Source organism: Pavona decussata, unplaced genomic scaffold (genome assembly GCF_977016875.1).
Source record: "Pavona decussata unplaced genomic scaffold, jaPavDecu1.1 SCAFFOLD_137, whole genome shotgun sequence".
NCBI lineage: Eukaryota > Metazoa > Cnidaria > Anthozoa > Scleractinia > Agariciidae > Pavona > Pavona decussata.
Window position 1 is genome coordinate 599,317 of NW_028145550.1, and position 21,271 is coordinate 620,587.

Genomic DNA, 21,271 nt, shown 5'->3' on the forward strand with positions numbered 1-21,271 from the left:
GTCTTGTGAATGAAAAGAAACAAACAATTTTGTATCGTCTACGTAGCATTCAGTAGAGCAATTCCGTGGAGCTTCTGGTAGATCATTAACGTATATACTAAATAATAAGGGGCCCAGGATGCTGCCCTGAGGTACTCCATATTCAATCGGTATTGGATTGGAAACAGTGGAGTGAATTCGTACAACTTGATATCTATTTGTGAGATAGCTGTTAAACCATTGTAGCACACTAGTTGAGGCGCCAACGTCTTGTAGTTTTCGTAGTTTTCAGGTTATTGTACCCGTCTATACTACTGATGCGGAATCTAAATAACATCGGTAGCAGTATCTAATACCGTTTAGACTAGGGATTAAGAAACCATGAAACACACGTGTAGCTCGAAAAGAAACGTAGAATGGCCTGCGGATGATTTTACTCAGTTCGAAAAGTGGCCGCGTTGCCAGCGTGGTTGCCTCGATGGTGGATTCGATTCCTGCTCAGGACAACATGCTTTTCTTTTCTTTTCTTGTCACACAGTGTTAGGCTGTAAAATGTTCATTTGTTCATTTATTTGGGATCTAAAAAGGGAAAGGAAAAATTGGTAATGAACCGTTTCGAGTAAGGCCCTGTTCAGACTAGGTGCCCGTGCCAGAGCTCTGTGCTCGGGCACTAAAAAGAACTTTGTTCAGACTCCTTGGTGCCCAAGGAGCAATTGTGTTCTCCTTCGTCAATTAAGCGCCCGCTATTTTGTTTGCTGTATCGTAAGGAGGCGTGAGGAAAAAACGTAGGAACTGACAAAATCCTGTTCAGACCAGTGCCCGTGCACAGGAACGGTGCGCGAGTACTACCTTTGGAGGTAGTGCCCGTGCCCGGGCACGGTGCCCCGAATTTTTGCTCGGGCACCGACAAAAAGCTCTATTCAGACTAGTGCCCGTGCCCGTGCCCGTGCCCGGGAACCGGGAACCGGCACCTAGTCTGAACGGGGCCTAAGTTGCCAAAAGAAGAATCTCAGAAGGAACACTTTTGAATAGTATTACTCGCACTCCATTTCCATTTCGATTTCGATTTTTAGATCTTTGTATTAATGCACTATTTCAAAAGTTTACGAAATAAAGAAATTACAATACATCACAAAAGTAACATAAAGACAACATTAAATTACATAAATACCATTTTCTAATGATAGTGATGGTATTACGAAATAAAGGGTATCAGTTTTGGAGAATCATCAGATCGAACGTCTTCCTGCATGTGAGGGTTCCTCTGGTCATGCCCCGTCCCGGGGACGCGGCTTTCGTTAAGTGCGATACCCCTTGATACAACCAGACGTATTCTGCCGCGAACTTACGTGTTCCAACATAATAAATGCTTCACTCCAATACGAATATCATTCAATCTCCAAAGATAAAGGACAGGGTTGAGTGAAGAAGACAGAAATACAAGAACAAGGGTCACACTAAATACCGCTTCCATTTCTTGAAAATCACTTTCTTTAACACTCATCATCCCAAGGGCCACAGTCATTGGCAAGAAACAGAACGAAAATACTGCAAGAATATACAAGATTGACACTACTGATTTCTTGTACTTTGCTAAGTTTATTGTTGGCTGGCCAAAGTTTTGAGAGGATTGGTTTCCTTGAACTTGTTGCTGGTGCTGACGAATGATGCGGAATACTTTATAATAGGCAACAGAAGTGATAAGGAAGCAAAACAGCATACATGCTGCAAGTGCAGTGTTGATACTGTCTTCACTTCTTCCATCTTCGATGCTCCGTGCTTTGAAAACACTCGGGGAAATTGGGATGAACAATAACACAGTAAAAGTGATACAGTCAACTCTCTCGTAAGCGACCACCCTTTGTGCACGACAAAGTGGTCGCTTACGGGAGGTGGTCGCTTACGGGAAAGATCAATAAAATAAGCCTAATGCTAAACTGATAAATTAATTACCTTAAAATATTATCCTAGCAGCTAAATTAGGCAAATAGAAACTAATTTATTTGATTTTTTCACATCTATTCATTCTTCTGACGAAACTTTGTGTAACATTTTGGAACAGATCACTGTAACAATTCCCATTTACCTACAGATCTAATTATAGTAATCTTCTCTGTCTGTAAACTGTCAGTTGTCCGGGGCAGCGTCATTAAAAATTGAACTTTTGTTGCTTCTGAGTGATTATTTACTCAGATCATACGCGAATATGTTGGGTGGTCGCTTACCGGAAACAGAAAACAAAAGAATATGTCAAATATCTGGCCTAAAAAGTGGTCGCGGTCCCTTAGAAATTTGAGTGGTGGTCGCTTACGAGAGAGCTCTTGTAACAGTATTTAACTGAGAAACAAAACGGTTGTTTACGAAGTGGTCGCTTACGGGAGGTGGTCGCTTACGAGAAGTGGTCGCTATGAGAGAGTTGACTGTATATCCACGGCGTTTTGTCATCAGGAATCGTCTGGACCTGAACAGCCATCATTCCACAGACATAAGTGTCATAATTTGTAACGTCATGGCAACAAAGTATACTGTACTGACGCGCCCAATTATTTCTATGAACCTAACAAGTGTAGATTGGCGGGGCGGACAGATAGGCTACAGTTGACTCTTGGTTTTGCATTTATGGCCTGACTCCTAGTTCAAACCATTTACAGATTTTGGTTTGTAATTCCGGTAGGATTTTCGCACAATAAAAAAATTATGTTGATATTGTAGTACTTACATCTTCTAGGTGAGGCCAGTTTAGTTTCCTTTTCATTTTCGGTACTGACTAACCACTACGTTTGTTGTTAGCTGATATCTTGCTAAAGTCAGGCAAATAGGCAACTCCGCTGTAAAGCCAAACAACATCTATAATCAAATTCACGTCTTCTATTTACATATTTGCATCACAGCGGTATTAAAATTTCCTTCTATCATGACCGACTACAGAGACGTCAAAGGTGCTTTGCACGGAATTGAGATAGGGACGAGGAGTTGATGGCGTTAAGGGGAGTTGCAAAAGAGTGAGAATGTTAAGTTGTTTCAGTTTATAATAGGTGTTTTGGAAAAGATGAAACTCATGTCGATTTTGTGGCACTGAAACAGTTTAATAGATCATAAGGCGTGTTTATTTTGCTTTGCATATGTAAAACTAATAAAGACGGTTATTGCTAGCTCATATTGGCCCTGTATCCGGCAATCCAGTTCTGGGCCACCCAACGAGAACATGAAAACAAAATATGTAGTGAAAATGTTCTTTCATCCACTCCCACATCATTTTTTTGGCAAATTTATGTATGCTTAACACAGTTTGATTTGTTCTGATTCCTCAGCTGAAAATTTAAATCGCCGAAATTTTTAAGGAAAGGAATCTTAAAATAAATGTAATGGTATATTTCAAGCCTAGTGAGTGAATGAGAGTGATGATTATTCTGGAAAGTGACAAAGGCATACTCGGAAAAAAGAAATCCGAGTGCTCCTATCAGGAGTCGAACATAAGACCTTCCGATTACTAGTTCGGATGCTCTACCACTGAGCTACAGGAGACTCGTGGGAGTTAAAGCCGTTAAACTAAAGGAATCTTATTTCCCGAATTTACGAAGTCGGCTGTTGGCTTTCCGAAAATGCTTGCTTAGTTAGCCCGGCCTTTGTTCGCACTTTTACGACGTATAGCCCCTCAGAAAACAAGGGGAGTTGAGTTTTCCAGCGTTACGAAAATTTGAGGTGACCTTTGTTTCGCTAACTCAAAGAAAGCGCTAGCCATTCTTATTTCTCCACAGTTCCAAAATTCTGAGGCGGGTAATGTCTTTGCGAACAGATGTAACCTGCGAACAGGCGTCCTTGTCTTTTTCTTTTTGTCGTTGTTGTTGTTGTTGTTGTTGTTGTTGTTGGTGTTGTTGTTTTTTTTGAGAGGCAGAAGGATGAGACTGATGTAGGTAGGGAGGGTATGAGTCCCTGGTGGTTTACAGACACGGAAAATGTAAGCTTTAAGGTTCTTTTTACGTGGAAGGCGGGTACCAAGAACACTGCCACAGCGCGCAATTACCTATGAACTGATTTGCAGCTTATGTCGGAATCATTGAAGCGTGGCAAGCGAACTTACTAGCAAGTATATAAATGGTCCAAAAGTACTCTTTCCTCAATTATCAAGGCTATTTAACTCCCAAACGGTTTACTTTAGACCATTTTAACGTCTAAATGCATAAAAATTTCCCAGATAACGTTCTCTACAATTCGTGACAGCCAGTCGAACTCGAAGCAAAAACATGTCGAAATATTAGTCACTCCATCAGCAGTCCATTTGTTTTCAATTATTTTTCAGTGGTGAAAAGAGTTTGCAACACGCGCATCAGATCACCTTTAAATTATTCACTTTTAAAAATCACTTTTCAGCCTTTTTGAAATTCCTTATGATCGCTTTGTTATAAACCAAAGTCCAATTTAGCCCAGTTTTAATACGGGTTGTTGATGATGTAACACACCTTAAAGCTATCTGGATGACCATGCATAATTTGACGTGGTGATCTGACTAATCAGTGTTTCATTGTCTTGATGTCCAAGTGAATAGGCTCTGTACTTGGCAATCGAGCGCGAATCTACTACAGCACGATCAGGAGGTGAGTTTCATATTTGATAAATATTCGCGTTGCTTCCCCGTTTTTTTACGATGCTATATTTAACTTTCCCGTGGCAGTACATGGGATCGTGAATTCTCGGTGTTGCTCGAATTAAAACAGGAGCACTTTGAACAGCGATTATCTAATCGAGAATTCAATATGGTGGCAATGGCACCCGACAAACGAGAAATTGCCCGGAGATTTTGGCGTTATATAGCAGCAATTTAAAAGTGGGATTGTTTGTACTGAACATAACAAGCGAGCAAAGACGTACAAATAGTATTTCTAGGTAAAATTTGTCCAGGTCATTGTAATGATAAGAAAAGCAACTACACAAAATCCCACATCGAAAAGATCTTTCTGAAAATCGATTTTACCACCCTCTAAATTGAAGGAATATCTCGGATGGAAGAGAAGCTGTCACTCTGTCGGGGACTGAGGAAAATACAGAGTGACATTTTCTTTTGTTAGTTTAGCTTTGCTATAAAGGTTAATCTACAAAACAAGGATCACCATTTCAATATATTCCAAGAGTCTCGCATGAAATAGCCTCCCTTGCAAACGCTCCTTTGGCTCGTCACGCAATGTTTCCTCCCCTCGTTTACCCATGAAACGCTTGCCTGAAAGCATCCTTTGATAGCCCTCGCTTTCATGTGGTCATAGGAATTGCACGAACGGGTCAAAGTGTGACTTAGCATGGCGTCTTACTCCAAGTATCTCTTAATTGGTTTGCCTGTTCTCACCCTGGCCGGTATAGCTGCATTGTGGTGGAGCAGGAGAGAAAGAGAAGTAACTTACAACGAGGTGGGACGCGTAACTGAGCTGTTTACCTACCCGGTAAAGTCGTGTAAAGGAATACCCGTGGACGAAATAAAATGCTACAAGGAAGGAATGGAGTTCGACCGGTGAGATTTGAGAAAAACTGTAATATTTTGAAAAGGGTAGCTTAGATTGGAAGGGAAGTGGTGCTAGCTATCGCCAGAGAGTTTTTGTCAAAGACATGGCAAAAATTCTCATCACAATTCGATCTGTCATGATCTGTAGACTGCAGAACTGATATGCAGACAAGGTTCATTAAAAATGCAGCCTACATATATTGATTGGGTACAAAATGCAAATCGAGGCCAAAAACGTAACTGACATTTCGCTTAATGGGGTAACTTCTCTTCTTTTGTCTTATTTTGCCTCCCAGAAATAGGTTGAGTATTTATTAGGACAAAAATACGGGGTAGAAAATCTCGACAACGTGAATTAATGTTTGCAACAAGAAGTTAATAAATTGAAGTCAAATTGCTGTCACCACAGATATCTGTTTACGGGCAATAACTTATCTTATCATGTAAAAACTCAAGCAGCTCAGAATTAACAGTCAGTCACTTCTAAATCCATCGCAGTATCTTCAGGAACCAAAAAAAGCAAATGAAAAACCGAAGGGAAACTATGGGAGACCGATCTCTTGCGTATCAAGACGAGTACACATTTTGGCCTCTGGCCTCACGGGTCATGTTGCGCATATTTACCCTATGTTAGCACGAAAATATCGGGATTTTCCGCCTCAGTTGTTTTATCAAATATAAAATACTTAACCCTTTTCTTTGAAGCGAAATACATGTACTTCAAAACATCATGAACTATTATCTTGTTTTGAAAGTGCAATATTTACCAGAAGCAGAGCTGACAGAACTCGCGGTCTCACTCGAAGATAAACTAACGAAATCCGGACGTTATTATGAGAACATTTTAATCTATTTCAGCGACTTTTTACCAACTTTTTAATCATTTTACTGGTTATTCGAGGAAACGTTCGCGTACTCGGCGAAATGACGATGGGTTTTGGTCTCAGTCTGCATTTTAAATTGACCCTTTGTAGCTTAAAATTGGTCGGTCATTAGCATATACATGTATACGGAAATACACTCATACTGAATGTCACGCAATTTTACTCTGACTACCACCTAAATTGCAATACCGTTAATATTTAAAAGAAAAAGTTCCTTATTTTTCTTCGGCCCAATCCACACTAATTCGTTTCGTTTAAAAACGCATACGGCTTTGCTTATCGTCCACGCTAAAACGCCCGAAAACGCCGATGAAAAACGGAGACTTTCGACGACGGTTTCAAAAGTGGAGACTTTTGAAAACGCATGGTTTTGAAAACGCTTCGTTTCTAGTACTAGTGTGGACAGGAGAAAATGGAGACGCGGTGACGTAAAAAGGGTCACGTGCCATCGGTTCCAGTCCAAATCAGAGCATCTATCCAAGATGGCGGATAGTCTTGTTTGCGCAGTTTTCATCGTTTTCGAACGTTTTAGGGTGTATAGGTGAAAACGATACGAAAACGCTTATGTGGAAGGAAATATTTCGCTTCGTTTTCGTTGAACTGAAAACGGACACTTTTGAAATAGCATTAGTGGGGAAGGGACCTCGGGGATAGTATAGTATAGCTTCCATTTTGCCGTGCGTCTGTACTCTGATAATAATCTCGTACCCAGATCTCCCACGGTCAGGCGGAGGGGAGATCTGGTAAAGTTCGATTTGAGGCCCGGAATACGGGCCTGCCCATCATCCTTTGTCCACCGTGCTGCTCGTAACTGTGATCATTCCTGGTGAGGTTTTCGCTTTCGAGGGTGCTCTTCGAAACGTTCTTGGGTCGAGAGGACAACAAAACTTGAAACTTAAACCAAAACGAAAAAGGCAACAGGAGAGATTGCAATCAACAAGCGCGGTAAATCACTTTTTTACTAAGATTAGTTCCTACCCTTTGTGACCATCTAGACCATCTTTGTAATGAAAACTGTTCCAAGAACAAATCCATCGTAATTGTGCTTTCTCCACTCAAGATCAACGTGCTTATCGACGATCAATTAAAAACACTTAAGTCAACCGGAGTAAGCTGTACCAGTTTTCGCCTTTGATGGTAACTGTATTGAAGATACTGTAATTTACAGGCAGGGAAATGTCACATCATTTTTGTGCACCCCAAGGTAAAGGTAGCAACAGACAGTGCAGAGAGTTTTTGTTGTCGAAGCTTTATCAGAAAAATTTTGTGGTCGTTGTTGTAGATGAGGCACAATAGAGTTACTGATTGGCATCTTGGTGTTAAATTTCGCATTGGAAAGTCAAATGGTTCATGTCATATTTTCATTTGCAAAGTTTCAGAAATTGTGGTCTACCAGTGATACGTAAAAATTATTTCTTCTCTTTGTAGTCTTTCAGCTGATTTGGTCACACAAATTCTCCTTCTTCCATAAGTTAATGGTTTAAATTTCCAAACCAAATGGATTGTGTAAATGCGGCAGGTTTCTTTTACAGGCCAAAGGACACAACTCAAGGTCACTGTAATAATATAATTTTATATGAACCAGCTAAACAGGGCCTCCTCCTACCTACAACAACTGTCCACTCCTATAACACCAGAAATTCTGCCAAGCTTAATTTCCACCGACCATAAGTTAGAACTAACATAGGCAAATTTACTTTTAAGTACTCTGCTTCTGTCATATGGGAAACTGTCCCCACGGCATTGAAAAAAACAAGAACTTTTAACAGGTTTAAGAAACTTTATAAGGCCCACCTGATCTCTTGTCAATCAAATAATATATGTTCTGTTTATTATTAATGATCAAATATAATAGTATGTAACTATCTAATAATAATAATAGAGTTAAAAATAATAATAATAATAATAATAATAATTGTCTGCTTATATTTTGATCTTTGTTGTCGCTGCTGTTGCTGCTGATGTGTTGTCCTTTTCCTTTCTTTTTGTTTGTTGTTGTTGTTGTTTGTTTGTTTGTATGTTGTTTTTTTGCTTTTTTTTGTTTTTATTTATTTATTGTTTTGTTCTTCTTCTTAAGCTTGTCCTGTTTAGATTTCTTGCTCGGTTCAGTATATCTCGAACATACCTTAATTTACACAAATGTAATTCTCTCGTACATCCTAGGCTCTACAAACATTTCCTGCATTTTCTAATATCTCAATAAAGCTCAGTGTCATTTCTTTGTTTACTTAAAAGTAGGTGGTGGTCAGCTAGAAAGCCTTTGCTACTTTGACCACCACACACATTTTATAATTTGTACTGTATTTATTTTTATCTTGTAATCATTTGTTGTAATACTTTTCTTTCTATGTTAATGTTGTGTAAATAGTGTGAAATAAATGAACCATGAACCATCCTAGCCCTAACACCATGCTGCTGTCTTGGTTATATACCAGCAAACCAGAAAGACCTGTCCGTGTAAATAGTAGGCGCCCAATTATGTCCAACATTAAAATACCGAGTACAACCTTGCTGTTTTAAAGGGTTTTTTTTTTTTCTCAAAAATGGAAGTTTGAATTTCTTTTGGGAAATGGAGGTACCACATCTGGATTTGAGATCTGAAGAATGTTTGGTTACTTGCAACATGTGAGCAAACGGAGCAAGTCCCTATGAGTTTCCCATTAGAGTTTTATTTGGTAGTGATGAGCTTTCCATTTCAGTGGTTCTTGATTCACCTTTATCACATAACACTTGAAAAGTTTTCACCTGAAATTTATGTTAAGTTTAGGGGACATGCCCCCTCGACTGCTTCTTTGATGACAAGTTAATAAAGGTTATAATTTTACACATAGGAGTCCACAGACTCGAAAATTAGAACCACATAATACACAAGTCCAATAATATTTGACTCTTGATATGAAGAACAAAGGTCATTATCTGCATTTGATTTGCAAGGCACAATGAGCTGCTTAAATAATCATTGTTGTACTGAGCATTGCATTATTTGTACATGCATAGAGGATGATACACTAAGAATAATACAAGGTTCTTTATGTCCAAAGCAGCTATCTTGGTGCTTGGGCACTCACCTCTGATGGGATCCTTGATTTCAGCAAAAAAAAAAAATAATAACAATAATAATAGGGAAGGTGTGAAGGTCTTTTGGGCTCATAAAAATAGCAAATGGCAGATAAATAGAAAAGAAATAAAAAATATTTCCACTATTTGTTTTCCTGTGCATGTCTGTGTGTTCTAATGAACTGTCACCCATTTCTGCAGCAAAACAACAGCTTTCACAGTAAGCTGATCTTCAGTAACCATGAATTCCTAAGTATTCCTTAACCATGGCCTTCCATAGCCAGGAAACAACATTTAATCAAACTGTCAGACACAAACCCACTGCAGAGAAGTGGTGGGGAAAAGAAACTTTGAAAACAGTGTCTGTCTTGGATGAAAATTCCTTGTTGATGCCAATTCCTTGAGCAAAAAAAATTTTCTTGTATTGATATTTGCACCCATGTCAGGTCCTAACTTTTCTTGATATTAAGACCAGCAACACAAAATTATGTTCAAGGACTTTTCACACAAGTACACAAAAAATATCAGAACAGTGAACCTTGAACCTTTAAGCCCCAGTAGTGATCAGTATCAAAATTTCTCCTAATATTTATCAATACACAATCAAGGAGAGGTCATGAGATCACCAGTGGTGAAATTTCTTGATATTTCAACAACTTCCCTATAATGCTACTATGAAAAATGGACATGTAGAGACCAGTAAGGAGAAACTGTATGTTGACACCGAGGCTTAAAGGTTAAAAGCTAATAAATACAGAGCCATATTGTTGGTGATTATCGCAGCTTCTTTTATGCTTCGTCCTTCCACCACCCCATGCGTCAAAAAGGGCTTAGTTACTTGAGAATCCCTTTTTATTCAGCCTTCTCATTATCCATTTTCTGGTAATTATATTGTCTTATTCTAATGGAAAGAATAACAACATCCCAGTGAATGACTACAGTTTTTTCTTAATTAATTGCATCTTTGTTCAGGGGGCACAACTTCAGAGTACAGCAAACGAGGAACACTTTCCTCAGTATTCCCTACAGCGAAGATTGTTGTCATGACAACAACAGCAACAGAAAAACAACCAAACTACAATCATACAAAGTTTGAATATGAAAGATTTATGGAGTACTACAAAGGCCCTCCTATCTTAACACAAAGTAATGTTGACCAGTTTGATTACATATTTTCGCCCATAGCAGATGAACTTATCACCACCAATGTCAAAAATTAAGCCTGTCAGCCTATTATTTACTCATCATTAGTACTGTGTGGATTTGGGGGTGCCTTTTTGGGTGGAAAGCTTGGGGATCACCAGTTCTACCTTACTCCCCAAATTCCTCAAAATGCACTTTTGGCTCAGTCTCATTCTCTACAGACTGACAATGAATATTATTTGCCACAATCTTTGGGAATGGGGTTTGATTCTCATTGTGTTGGAAGGATAATAATTTATTCATTTTGGTCTTCCGCAAACCATGGAAAGTTTTTTCCAAGAAAGTGGAAGAGATGGGAAGCCTGCTACATCAAAACTTTACTTTAACAACAATCATATTGGTGCAAATATTGAAGAAATGCAACCCATCATGACAGATTAGTGTAAATACCCCAGAAATCTGTGCAGGGGAAAATTTTTGCTTATAACCACTTTGGTTTTGGCTTTTGTGTGAGAAATGCAGCTGTTGTGATATCTGTTGTCCGAAATGACTGTCATTGCTCTTAATTATGTGTTGAGCTGTGTCCAGCTGTTTTAGCCCTTGAAGATATTCACATCACTGATAGGAACTTTAGGAACTTGCTTCTCCCTAGAAATCAGGTGGAAGAAATTAAGGCAGAGTTAACAAGAAATAAAGGAGAAACTGAGGCCAGTGATAACTATTTGTATCAGAGAATGTGCTAAGGATTAACAATGGAAGTAGTAAATGAAATGTGTTTAGTACTTCAAGGACTCCATACTAATGATAAAACAATGGAGAAATTCCCCTATCTTAAAGAAAAGAACAATGGCAAAAAGATTCTAAAAACTATAAGTGATGTCAAATCCAAAGAGGCATGTCCTCCTTTTAAAACTACTTCTTTTCTAAAGCCTATCACAAGCATAGACCTGCAAAACAGTAGGTGGTGCAGACATGTAAACCAATGTCCCCATTTTTATTTTAGAGGAAGGCTAGTTCTATATTTTGGATCCAAATTTTTTTTAACTCAGTAGGTGGGAGAGAGGGGATAAAATTAAACTAACTACACTTACATAAAGAGCCCTAATCGGTTCAGACAAGGTGTTCTCTGTTGTAGTACGGGTTTCATTACTATTATTTTGGCGGTCATAAGTCGGACATTTTTCATTTCTCTTAGCTGAGGGGTGGGAGAGATATTGATCTCACCAGCAGATGGATAATAATATTGTGTGGACACTCTATCAATTTCTCCAAAGTCCTATGAGAGATGTTGTATGGATCTTGAAGGAATAAGCACACTGGTCTGAAAGGACTAATATTATATTATGAAGTCTCTTACTCAAAGTCCAGTTCAATTTATAGAAGGCAAATAGTCTTTTAGCAGAAGACAAAAACTGAAAATATGCTAGCAAATGCGGCGCGCGTGTTCAGGAACTCAAGGTAAAGTATTTTGGGGAAATTAATTTGCGTTTACTAAATAAATAATCATTTTTAAAAAAATCATTTTTTGTCAAGAAATACCAAAAAAAAAATATATGACCTACCTCCATTTTATCCCCAAAAGTAAGCAAGCTTATATCCATCGTGTTGGAAACTTGTGTAATTTGGCAAGGCCGTTTGAACCTTACTGCAAACTCTTTTCGGTTAAAGTCGCTGTTGTCTTCCGAATAAACAATTTCTCACTGTTCTCTCCCCACACAAAGGGCATGTATGTATTAAAACGTCGCATGACAATCTTAATCGGAGCGAAAACTTTTCCGTGTTTTGTTTCTTCCCCGAACTGAGCGAAAACCAAACACAGAAGGAAAGAGCCAATCACAGAGCAGATTAGAATAAGGCATTGCCTAATTCTGGTAACCAACCAGAAATGGCGTTATATCGAACTTTACCAGATCTCACATTTCGACATTCCCGAGCCGACGACTGAGATCGGGGTACGAGATTACTCTGATAACGCACAGATATCGATGACGTCAAAACGTGGTGAGAACAAAGAAGTACGCTACGAGCCGAGGCGAGTAGCGTGACTGATGTTCTTACCACGTTTTGACGTCCTCTGCGCGTTGTCAGAGTACAGAACCACGGGAAAATGGAATCTATTTGTTTTATACAATAACCGAGACATTTCAACATATTTCGTGAGCGAGAATCGCGTTGACCGGAGCTGCGTCATAAACTCTCCAGGAAACTTTCAGGCTATACATACGCAACTGTGATCCCCTAAATAAGTATTATCCAAAATATTTTCAGTAACAATATTTTCAAAACTAACCCTTTCTCCAGTAGGAATTTCTGACTCCAAAATATTACAGCATGCCAGTCGCTTCACTGTGATTTGTGATCGATTACTCGCCATTGCCGGATTTCTATCGGCAACAAATTTGGGCAAATGTTTCTTTCCTTTTGACGTCACAACAAAGTTCTAGTTTTTTTTAACCTGGTTGAGGTCAGTCTCAACGGTCTTTGTCCAATTTTTCATCGGACAGTTTTTCTTTCTTGCGTAAATTTGCCTATGTTTGTCCACTACTCCGGAAACAGTTTGCAAAACTTTGTTGACCAGTCACTCTGGCTGAACTCTAGACTCTGATCACGTGCGCTGGTCACACCACTCGATGACGTCAATCGTGTGTCTTTACTCTAATCACAAACTCCGCTCCACCAATCACGACGCGAGTTTTACACTAACAATTGTATAAAAAGTGATCGAACGCGCACGCGCGCGCGAAAATTGCCTCCCGCGAAGGGACACAATTTTCGCTCGCGCTCACGTCTTTCGCGCGCTTTACTTACGGACTTCTCGTAGCCTAAAGTCAAATAGCAATTTTTTGGGCGTGGAAACTACTGACATGGTCAAATACTCATAAAAAGTCTTAGATGTATCAAAACTTTGACTGAACTATACACACATGACGTTTGTTTCTTTTAGGCGCTGGGTTATTTTGGATGAAAAAGATGCCTTTGTCCATATGCGGATTTACCCAAAGCTAGCTCTGGTGACTCCACACTTTGAGGATGACAGATATCTTTGCCTTGATGCCCCTGGGATGACAACATTAAAAATGGACAAACAACCAGGTGGAACAGAATTCAAGAGGATTAAGTGAGCTGACAGTAAATCACAAGTTTGTTTGTTTTGAGCGGTTTTTGAATGAGTATCAAGTTTACTTTGGTTTTACTTTACAACGTTTCATGATTAATTCGCAAAGTTCGTGCCATTTTCTCAACCAATGGGATACCAAACCAAAAGCAATTGATGTCCTGCTTGCACGCGTTCTCCCGCGCTTGACGCTGATTACGTGCGTTTGCTCGAATTCTGATTGGTTCATTGCGTTGTTTACATTAGTTGTGATTGACCGGAGTGATGAGCGATTTTGACTTGCTTTCAACCTCATTTTAAAAGTGAGGCTTCTTGCATAGTTTTTATTATGAAAAATAGTTTTCATTCATATTCAAACAAAGCTAATCTTCACAAGAAAAGCTCTGCACTTCGTATTGAGGTTCAAAGCAACTCGGAAATGGCCTATTACTTTTGATTTGGCCTTACGACACTCAATCGAAAACTGCTCTATAATCTCCCCTTCAATTACTCCCTTCAATCCGACAATGTTTCAGACCTACCAAATGAGTTTCCTTTTTAACAGGATCTTTGGAACATACGGTGAAGGCCAGTATGTTGGAGATGAAGCCTCGGAGTGGTTCGCAAACTATTTGAATAAACCAGGCTTCAGACTGTACAAGCTCTCAAAGCCAAGGCTGGTAATTGAAAGTAAAGATGGCGCTGATTGTGCTCGCCCAGATGACAAGGTAGGTGAAGAAAGTTTACATGTATGTTGCGTCTGGGTGCCCTGTGTCATTGGCGCCTTTATTGAGTCACGTGATCAAGTTGTTTGTACGCTCTCCACAGTGGAAAGTTTTAAACGCCATTTTTTCGTGTTCTCGTTTGGAAACGTTTCGAAAACGATGACGTCAAAAGTTCTGTTTTTGGTGACCTTTTTCTTCGGATACAAGTGGAAGGCAGGCAAAAACAGGAAAAAAATTTTAACGAAAAAGGATAGTTATGGACAGGCAATGCAAGTACGATTCAAAAATGCTACGTGTGGACAGAAAAATATTTTCAAACTGAAATAAAAAACGTTTGTGTTTTCAAAAAAAACGGATGCGTTTAAGGACGTTACGTACTTTTGTTACTGCGCATACGTTCTGCCCATCTGGAGATACTCGGGTTTCCTATGGGTGGTGCCTACTAATACAGGGATATTTTTGCGCGGCTTAAAAATATGCAGAGAAAGCAGAACTTAGCAAGTGCTCTTGGTATCCAAAAAGAAAATTTGGAGTAACCATGCTTTCAGAGATAATGAAGTTTCAATGTGGAAAAAAACGCCATATATTAAATTGTTGAAATTACAATCTTATTCTTGGTTTTCACATGACGTCATAAAAAACTGAAATTCATAACTAAACACAATTTTGGGTTTTTATCTTCATCACATATTAGAAAATCGAAATTTCCATCGGCTTGCTTGGTTTCAGCAGGATAGCATTCTTTGTTTTGAAAATAGAGCAGTTTGAATTTTAGATTTTTGCGCCGTGCGTGACAGAAGGATTACTGCCCTAAACATGTCACGTACATGAAAACATCGATTCGCCTCGTATTTTTTTAGGTCTGATCAGCTAACATGTAATAGAAGCGTTAATGTCAATTGGTGAAAGTTCAGCAGAGAGAAGAAAGGCTTTGGAATAGCCAAGGTAAACTCCAGATGTTTTTGCTGGTTTCCGGCCGCCATGTTGGTGCCCATCAGACGGGGCACCAACATGGCGTCCCATACTAAACTCTGTAATTTTTCGTGGTACATTTTCTCGAATAACTCGATTAGGAGATATCGCACACCCCTGTGGCTTTCACACGTTGTTTATATATCACTCTTCTACAACATATCAATTTCTTGACTTTATCTATTGAATGGTTGAGGATTTTATTTTTTCACTTGCGTGACGATGTGTGAGGTGAAAACCATCTATTATACATTTTGTTGGAAAACATGGTAATAATATCTCTGTGTCGGGCAAAACAGAATTTGATAATCGCTCATTTTCGCTTTTAAATTTCCCGCGCGCCGCCATTTTGGATTCCATGACGTAATAAGGTTGTTCAACTGTTTCACACAAAAGAACTACAGCTCACTGACAATAGCAGCAATTGTATGATGTCACAAAATCCAAAATGGCGGCGCGCGGGAAATTTATAAGCGAAAATAGACGATAATCATGTCAAATTTTTAGCACACTTGAATGTTATTTCTACTTTTTAAACTAAAATTTAGAATTTAGACGTTTCCAACAATGTAACGTCAAATTTTGTTGTCAGAGAAGAGGTTCCCTTTAAAGGCGTTTGTAGTTTGTCCGATCTGCATGGCCGGCTACAAAACAAAACAAAACCTGAATCTGAGATTTAAAATTAGTTAAATAGCGTATCCCGACCACATCTTCAATCCCAAATCTCGCTACTCAGTTTTGTACCTTGGGGTGATTTTAATTGCCCGTTCTCAGCCTGGTATAACTTCCTCGTTGAGAGAAGCCTTGAAAAGGACATTGCTGATATAACTGGTGTTTCGAAAATCTGAGCTAAAGTTACTGATCTCGAGGGTGAAAATCAATCGCGTTTTGTCAGTAGACGGGCAAAGTAGATGGCTACTTAGCTGATTCACTGGTTGCACCATAGTGTTTTTGGCTGTGAATTCGACTGACCTTTCTAGACTTTTTAGCTCTAAAAGAAATCTCGAATTTACCGATCACAAAAATTATTAAATAATCTAAAACTATTACAAACTGTGCAACATGCTGCAGGCAATTTTTTCCATGTAAAAGCACACAATGATTTTCAGTCGAGTGTTGAAAACGCAAAACCAAAGTCGGAGTACCCTGTCCAATCACAACAGGTGCAAATACCGCAGTGAACTAATCAGAACCCGAAGAAAATGCTCGGAGCAAGTCATGATTGGGTTTGCTTGTCATTGGTTGAGAAATTGGCGCCAAGATTTGCTAACCAATCAGAGTGGGCAGTAAACTAAAACCAAAGCAAACTCGATTGAAAACCGCTCTTTGCAACAAAACTTAAACAAGCTATTCATTGAATTATTAACTCGATCTTACTTCCGTTTCTAATTGCCTTTTTAAGGTGTCATTTGGTGATGTTGGTCCCTACTTTATTGTTAATGAGGCATCGTTAGCAGCAGTGAATAAAGAACTGCAGTCACTGGTCACAATGAAAAGATTCCGCCCAAATATTGTGATTACTGGCGGCCTTAAGGCATTTGAAGAGGTCAGTTGTTCATTTTTTGTAGTAACTGAGTTCAATGTTTAATGTTTTGAACCATAGTTGGTATGTCTGAACTAATGCGATCGTGAAACTGCTATCCTCCAAGGGCTGCTAAGCAGGGTGAGAATCTACAAACTACCACTGCATAACCTTCTCAAGCACCTTTTAATGGCCTTAGCTCCTACGAGTCTCCTGTAGCTCAGTGGTAGAGCATCCAAACTAGTAATCGGAAGGTCTTAGGTTCGACTCCTGATAGGAGCACTCGGATTTCTTTTTTCCGAGTATGCCTTTGTCACTCTCTAGCATAATACATCATTCTCATTCATTCACCAGGCTTGAAATATACCATCACATTTATTTCACGCCGAGCTTACCGTTCTATCTTTGAAGAACTTGTACAGCAGGGAGTTCCCTTATGTGCATGTCATCTGCAATGCTGGAAAACACTGGTTGAGGCAAATGCAAAACGTGCCCACATTAAGTCTTCATTTTGTTTATAAGAATGAAAACACTGGTTTCTTTCATGGAGTAAAATAACGCAAGGGGTTATAGGGGATGAATCAGTGTTGAAATAAGAATTCAAATTAATTTCTACCAAAATGCAACTTTATCCGACTCTTTTCATGTGGGAAGGTCGCGTCTTATTGGCAGCCGTTCAAAGAAATAAATAGAATTGGTAACCAATCTCAACGTTTTTCTCATGGCTGTACGTTTCAATTTTCATGTTAACAGTACGGATGGGAATCCAAGAGAATAAAAATAGGGCAGATGGAATTTCGATTTCTAACGATTTGTGAAAGGTAAGGATTCTAAGCTGATCATTATTTTGTAATATGCAATGTTAAAGTTAGTATTGACTGTGAAAGTCACTATTAATAATTAGGACTGACCTTATTGCGTAAATCAGTACACAAAACTCATTTAAAACCATCACAAAAGATTTCATGGCATCTTCTGTAGAAAAGGTTTTAAATTTAAGAAACAGATCCATGTTAAAGGACTGCTAAGAAGCTTTCGTTAAAGCCCGTGAAAACGGCCTCGACGCAAGCATAAGCACAATGATCAAAATTTTTCCTTTTCTTGCGCTTCTGCTTGTGCTTGCGTCGCGTTCGTTTTCATTTGACATAAAGCTCTGATGTTTGCGTTTGTGCTTGCGTCGCAATCGAAAACCAGGCTTAAAAGAATGGGCATGCTTCGGGATTTTACTCAGATTCAAAAACTTAAAAATAACCCCTCTACAGTTTAGGAGCTCTGCAAAAAGTGCGACAGAGGACTCCTATATAGCGAAGACCCGAACATAACGAACGATATTCTTTAGCCCAGTCGACATCATACATTATTATTCAACACATTGTAACACTGCCCAACTATGGTCATGCTGCACTGGGAGTATTCGTCGCCCGTAGTCAACAACAACAACAACAACAATTTATTTACAGATACAGATTTTATAAAGGGCTTGTCCCGCAAATAGCCACAAAGCTAGTCGAGGCGGGACAAGACAAAAAAAATTACAGTAGTCAACTTATATCCTGCAATATACGTAATTTCGTGTGACGAGGAGAAAAATGGCAAAATAAAGATCGCCTCCAGCTTTTCTGCAATAAAACTGTGCTTTGTTTTCAATGTGTTGAATAATAAAACAATTATCCCGCTCAATCTTGGGGACATCCTCCTTATTTTAGCCAACTCGGTCTACGGCCTCGTCGGCAAAGTATTAGGCGATATTCCCTGCGATTTCACAGGATAATTGTTAAGTGTATGTACCAGAACCCGATATAACGAACCACCTTTATACCGAACATATTTTCCTGTTCTCTTGGTACTTGAAATATTTGGGCAAGGTCTTCCTTCGTCTCTCAGATAGAATTGGAAAAAAACTTAAATCGGGTTTTTCTTTTTTGGACTGACTACGTTTGAGGTATTATCGCCTTCGCTGCTCAGAAGCAAGTTGATATGGTTTGAGCACATTTTTCCAGCATAATAGGAAAGACAACCATGACATTAACTCATTAAGTACTTTTTGTTCTGCAAGGTGTACTATGACAACAGTCAACCCTGAGACTGGAGAAAAGAAAGGGAATGAACCCTTGGATACTTTGAAAAGGTAACTTCATATGTAAAGTTTTATGAAGAACGATCCACAGATTTATTGCCTCTCTTATATAACACAAATCAGTTAAGTTCTGTATTCCATCAATTTTATTTCTCACAGCAGCGGTTTTCATTTGAGTGTGGAAAGAAGTTTCGCGTTTGCTTTACTTCGCTGTGCTGATTGGTTGGCAAAGTTCGCGCCATTTTCTCAACCAATAGGAAGCCTAATTCAAACCAATGGAATTGTGGGTCGCACGAGTTTTCCTGCGCTTGGCACCGGTTACATGATTTGCTTCGAATTCTGATTGGTTCATTGGGCTGTCTAGGTCTGTTGTGATTGGTCAGAGTAATTACTTTGGTTTTACGACAATCAATCCAAAACCGCTCTAACGCCCCCAAGAGAATGTGTTTGGGCTTTTGAATGAAATGAAATGAAAATGAAAATGAAATTTCTCTGTTACGTTTAGTTAATTCCTTCAAATAAAGCGCCTATTCGTTAGTTTCTTAAGAAACTGTGGTGGTGCGTTGGTAGGGAGTAGAAACGAATGTTTGGTTTATCAACAGAGTCGACAACTAAAGGTAAATTGGCACTCGAATCTCTTTACAGTGGCCAATTTACCTGTAGTTATCAACTCTGTTGATAAACCAAACTTTCGTTAACACTACAACCTTGCTCGGAACATCCAGTTAAACCTCACAAATGTTCCCTTTGTGGCCTAGCATCGTTATATTTTAAAGGAAGCTAAATAGTTTTGATGTTTGTTTTATTTTCAGAATGAGGCTGACAGATAACAGAGCCCCAAAACATGGCAAATCCCCTCTCTTTGGAGTTTATGTGGTTCCCGTCAGGGATGGGGTGGGGGTTCTAAGGGTAGGGGATAGTGTAATGGTGGAACAGTAGTACTGTGAAGGAAAAGGACCCAGGGATGGAATTGTCTAACATAGCTGTTCTTTACTTCTTTGAATGCCAAGAGTTAACGCTGACTAGATTTCACAGCCACCATAACAATCAAAGCCGCTAAACACATCTTTGTGACTATATTAACTCAATACACCATACCGTCATTTACTTGAATTAAAGTCTGTTATGCATATTTATTCTGTCATTGCTATACTAATAATGCTAATTTTAATCAGGAAGCTTAATAATGTTTTTTGAACAGTCGCTAATACTTCGGTAACAGACCAGAGTCAGTGGCGATATTAATTGTAAACAATTAATACGCTTTTATAATGTAGCTAATGGTGGTGAATGTGTTGGTTATAGTTACACAATTTCAAAAAGTATTGAATTAGAATTATTAGCATCAGAATTACAGTTGACTCCCGATAACTCGAACCTTCAAGGGAAATTGAAAAAGGTTCGAGTTATCGGGAGTTCGAGTTATCGAGTATAAAATGTATACAGCTATTTCAATTAACGTTGTCGGATTAAAATCAAGCTAAAAGGCAAGACCGCAATGTTTTGTTGGATTATTTTTTATGAATAATTTCATCAAAATCATCCCTGCACGTGCAGGTCATTGTGCTGCTAATTACAACCTATTGTTTTCTCCAGGCATGACTGATTTTGATGAATTTATTCATAAAAATCCCACGTAAACTTTCGGTCTTGTCTTTTAGCTTCATGCTTTGAACCGACAACGTTAGTCGAAATGACTGTATAGAAAATGACCTGAAAGGAAAAGAAAATTGTTTCGAGTTAACGCAAGGTTCGAGATAGCGAGGGTTCGAGTTACCGGGAGTCGACTGTAATATATTTTTAAAATGCCTGTTGATCAATTTTATGATTGTTTCAACTGCAATTCTGTCAACCGTCTCACAGTCTCTATGTAACAGCACTGCAATGAACAAGCCTTATTCTATAAGCTCTATAATTTCTCGCAAGACTTCCTCACCAAATTTCTGTAATGTTTTTTCTTCCGCTTGTATTTTGTTTTTGTAACGTGTGTGGTGAAATAAATAAAAAGAAATAAAAGTAGATCACGGGTAGTCACATTTGATTGATAACTTTTTGTACCCTTTGGTTGATTAGGCTTGCTTACCCTCTAGAAATACAACGTTGGTTAATATGCCGAGAAATAAAATGGAAATTACATCCAGTAACCGTAAAATGGAGATAATCTTTAGTTATACAATTTAAAATCTTAATTAGCGAAAGACGATAAGTTTCTAAAAGGTCGCAACGTGACAGGAATATCGTTCCACGTACGTAACAGCTACCAAGTATCTTACAGACCTCAAGCCGAAACGAGTTGTAGTGATCATGACTTTTGGCAACTTCAGCTT

The 21,271-nt window shown here is 38.9% G+C and overlaps 1 protein-coding gene and 1 long non-coding RNA gene across 2 annotated transcripts; one reads left to right on the forward strand and one right to left on the reverse strand.

Moving 5' to 3' along the window:
- The first annotated feature begins 5,197 nt into the window (after nucleotides 1-5,197).
- LOC146467174 (mitochondrial amidoxime reducing component 2-like) lies at nucleotides 5,198-20,963 on the forward strand. Its single transcript, XM_085125995.1, has 7 exons — nucleotides 5,198-5,479; nucleotides 13,499-13,672; nucleotides 14,214-14,376; nucleotides 16,748-16,891; nucleotides 17,621-17,688; nucleotides 18,924-18,995; nucleotides 19,757-20,963. Exons 1-7 carry the CDS (start codon nucleotides 5,271-5,273, stop codon nucleotides 19,881-19,883), a joined length of 957 nt encoding a protein of 318 aa, XP_084982121.1. The 5' UTR covers nucleotides 5,198-5,270; the 3' UTR covers nucleotides 19,884-20,963.
- On the reverse strand, nucleotides 9,004-12,445 carry LOC146467175 (uncharacterized). The gene is made up of 2 exons (XR_014867808.1): nucleotides 12,117-12,445; nucleotides 9,004-11,202 (listed from the first exon to the last, which is right to left on the reverse strand). It is a non-coding gene; the product is annotated as an uncharacterized LOC146467175 (long non-coding RNA).
- Nucleotides 20,964-21,271: the final 308 nt, after the last annotated feature.

Coding starts and splice junctions, on each gene's coding strand:
- LOC146467174 (XM_085125995.1), top strand. CDS start 5,271: ATGGCGTCTTACTCCAAGTATCTCTTAATTGGTTTGCCTGTTCTCACC. Junction 16,892..17,620: donor GCCTTAAGGCATTTGAAGAG/GTCAGTTGTTCA, acceptor TCATGTTAACAG/TACGGATGGGAATCCAAGAG. Junction 18,996..19,756: donor CCCTTGGATACTTTGAAAAG/GTAACTTCATAT, acceptor TTTTATTTTCAG/AATGAGGCTGACAGATAACA.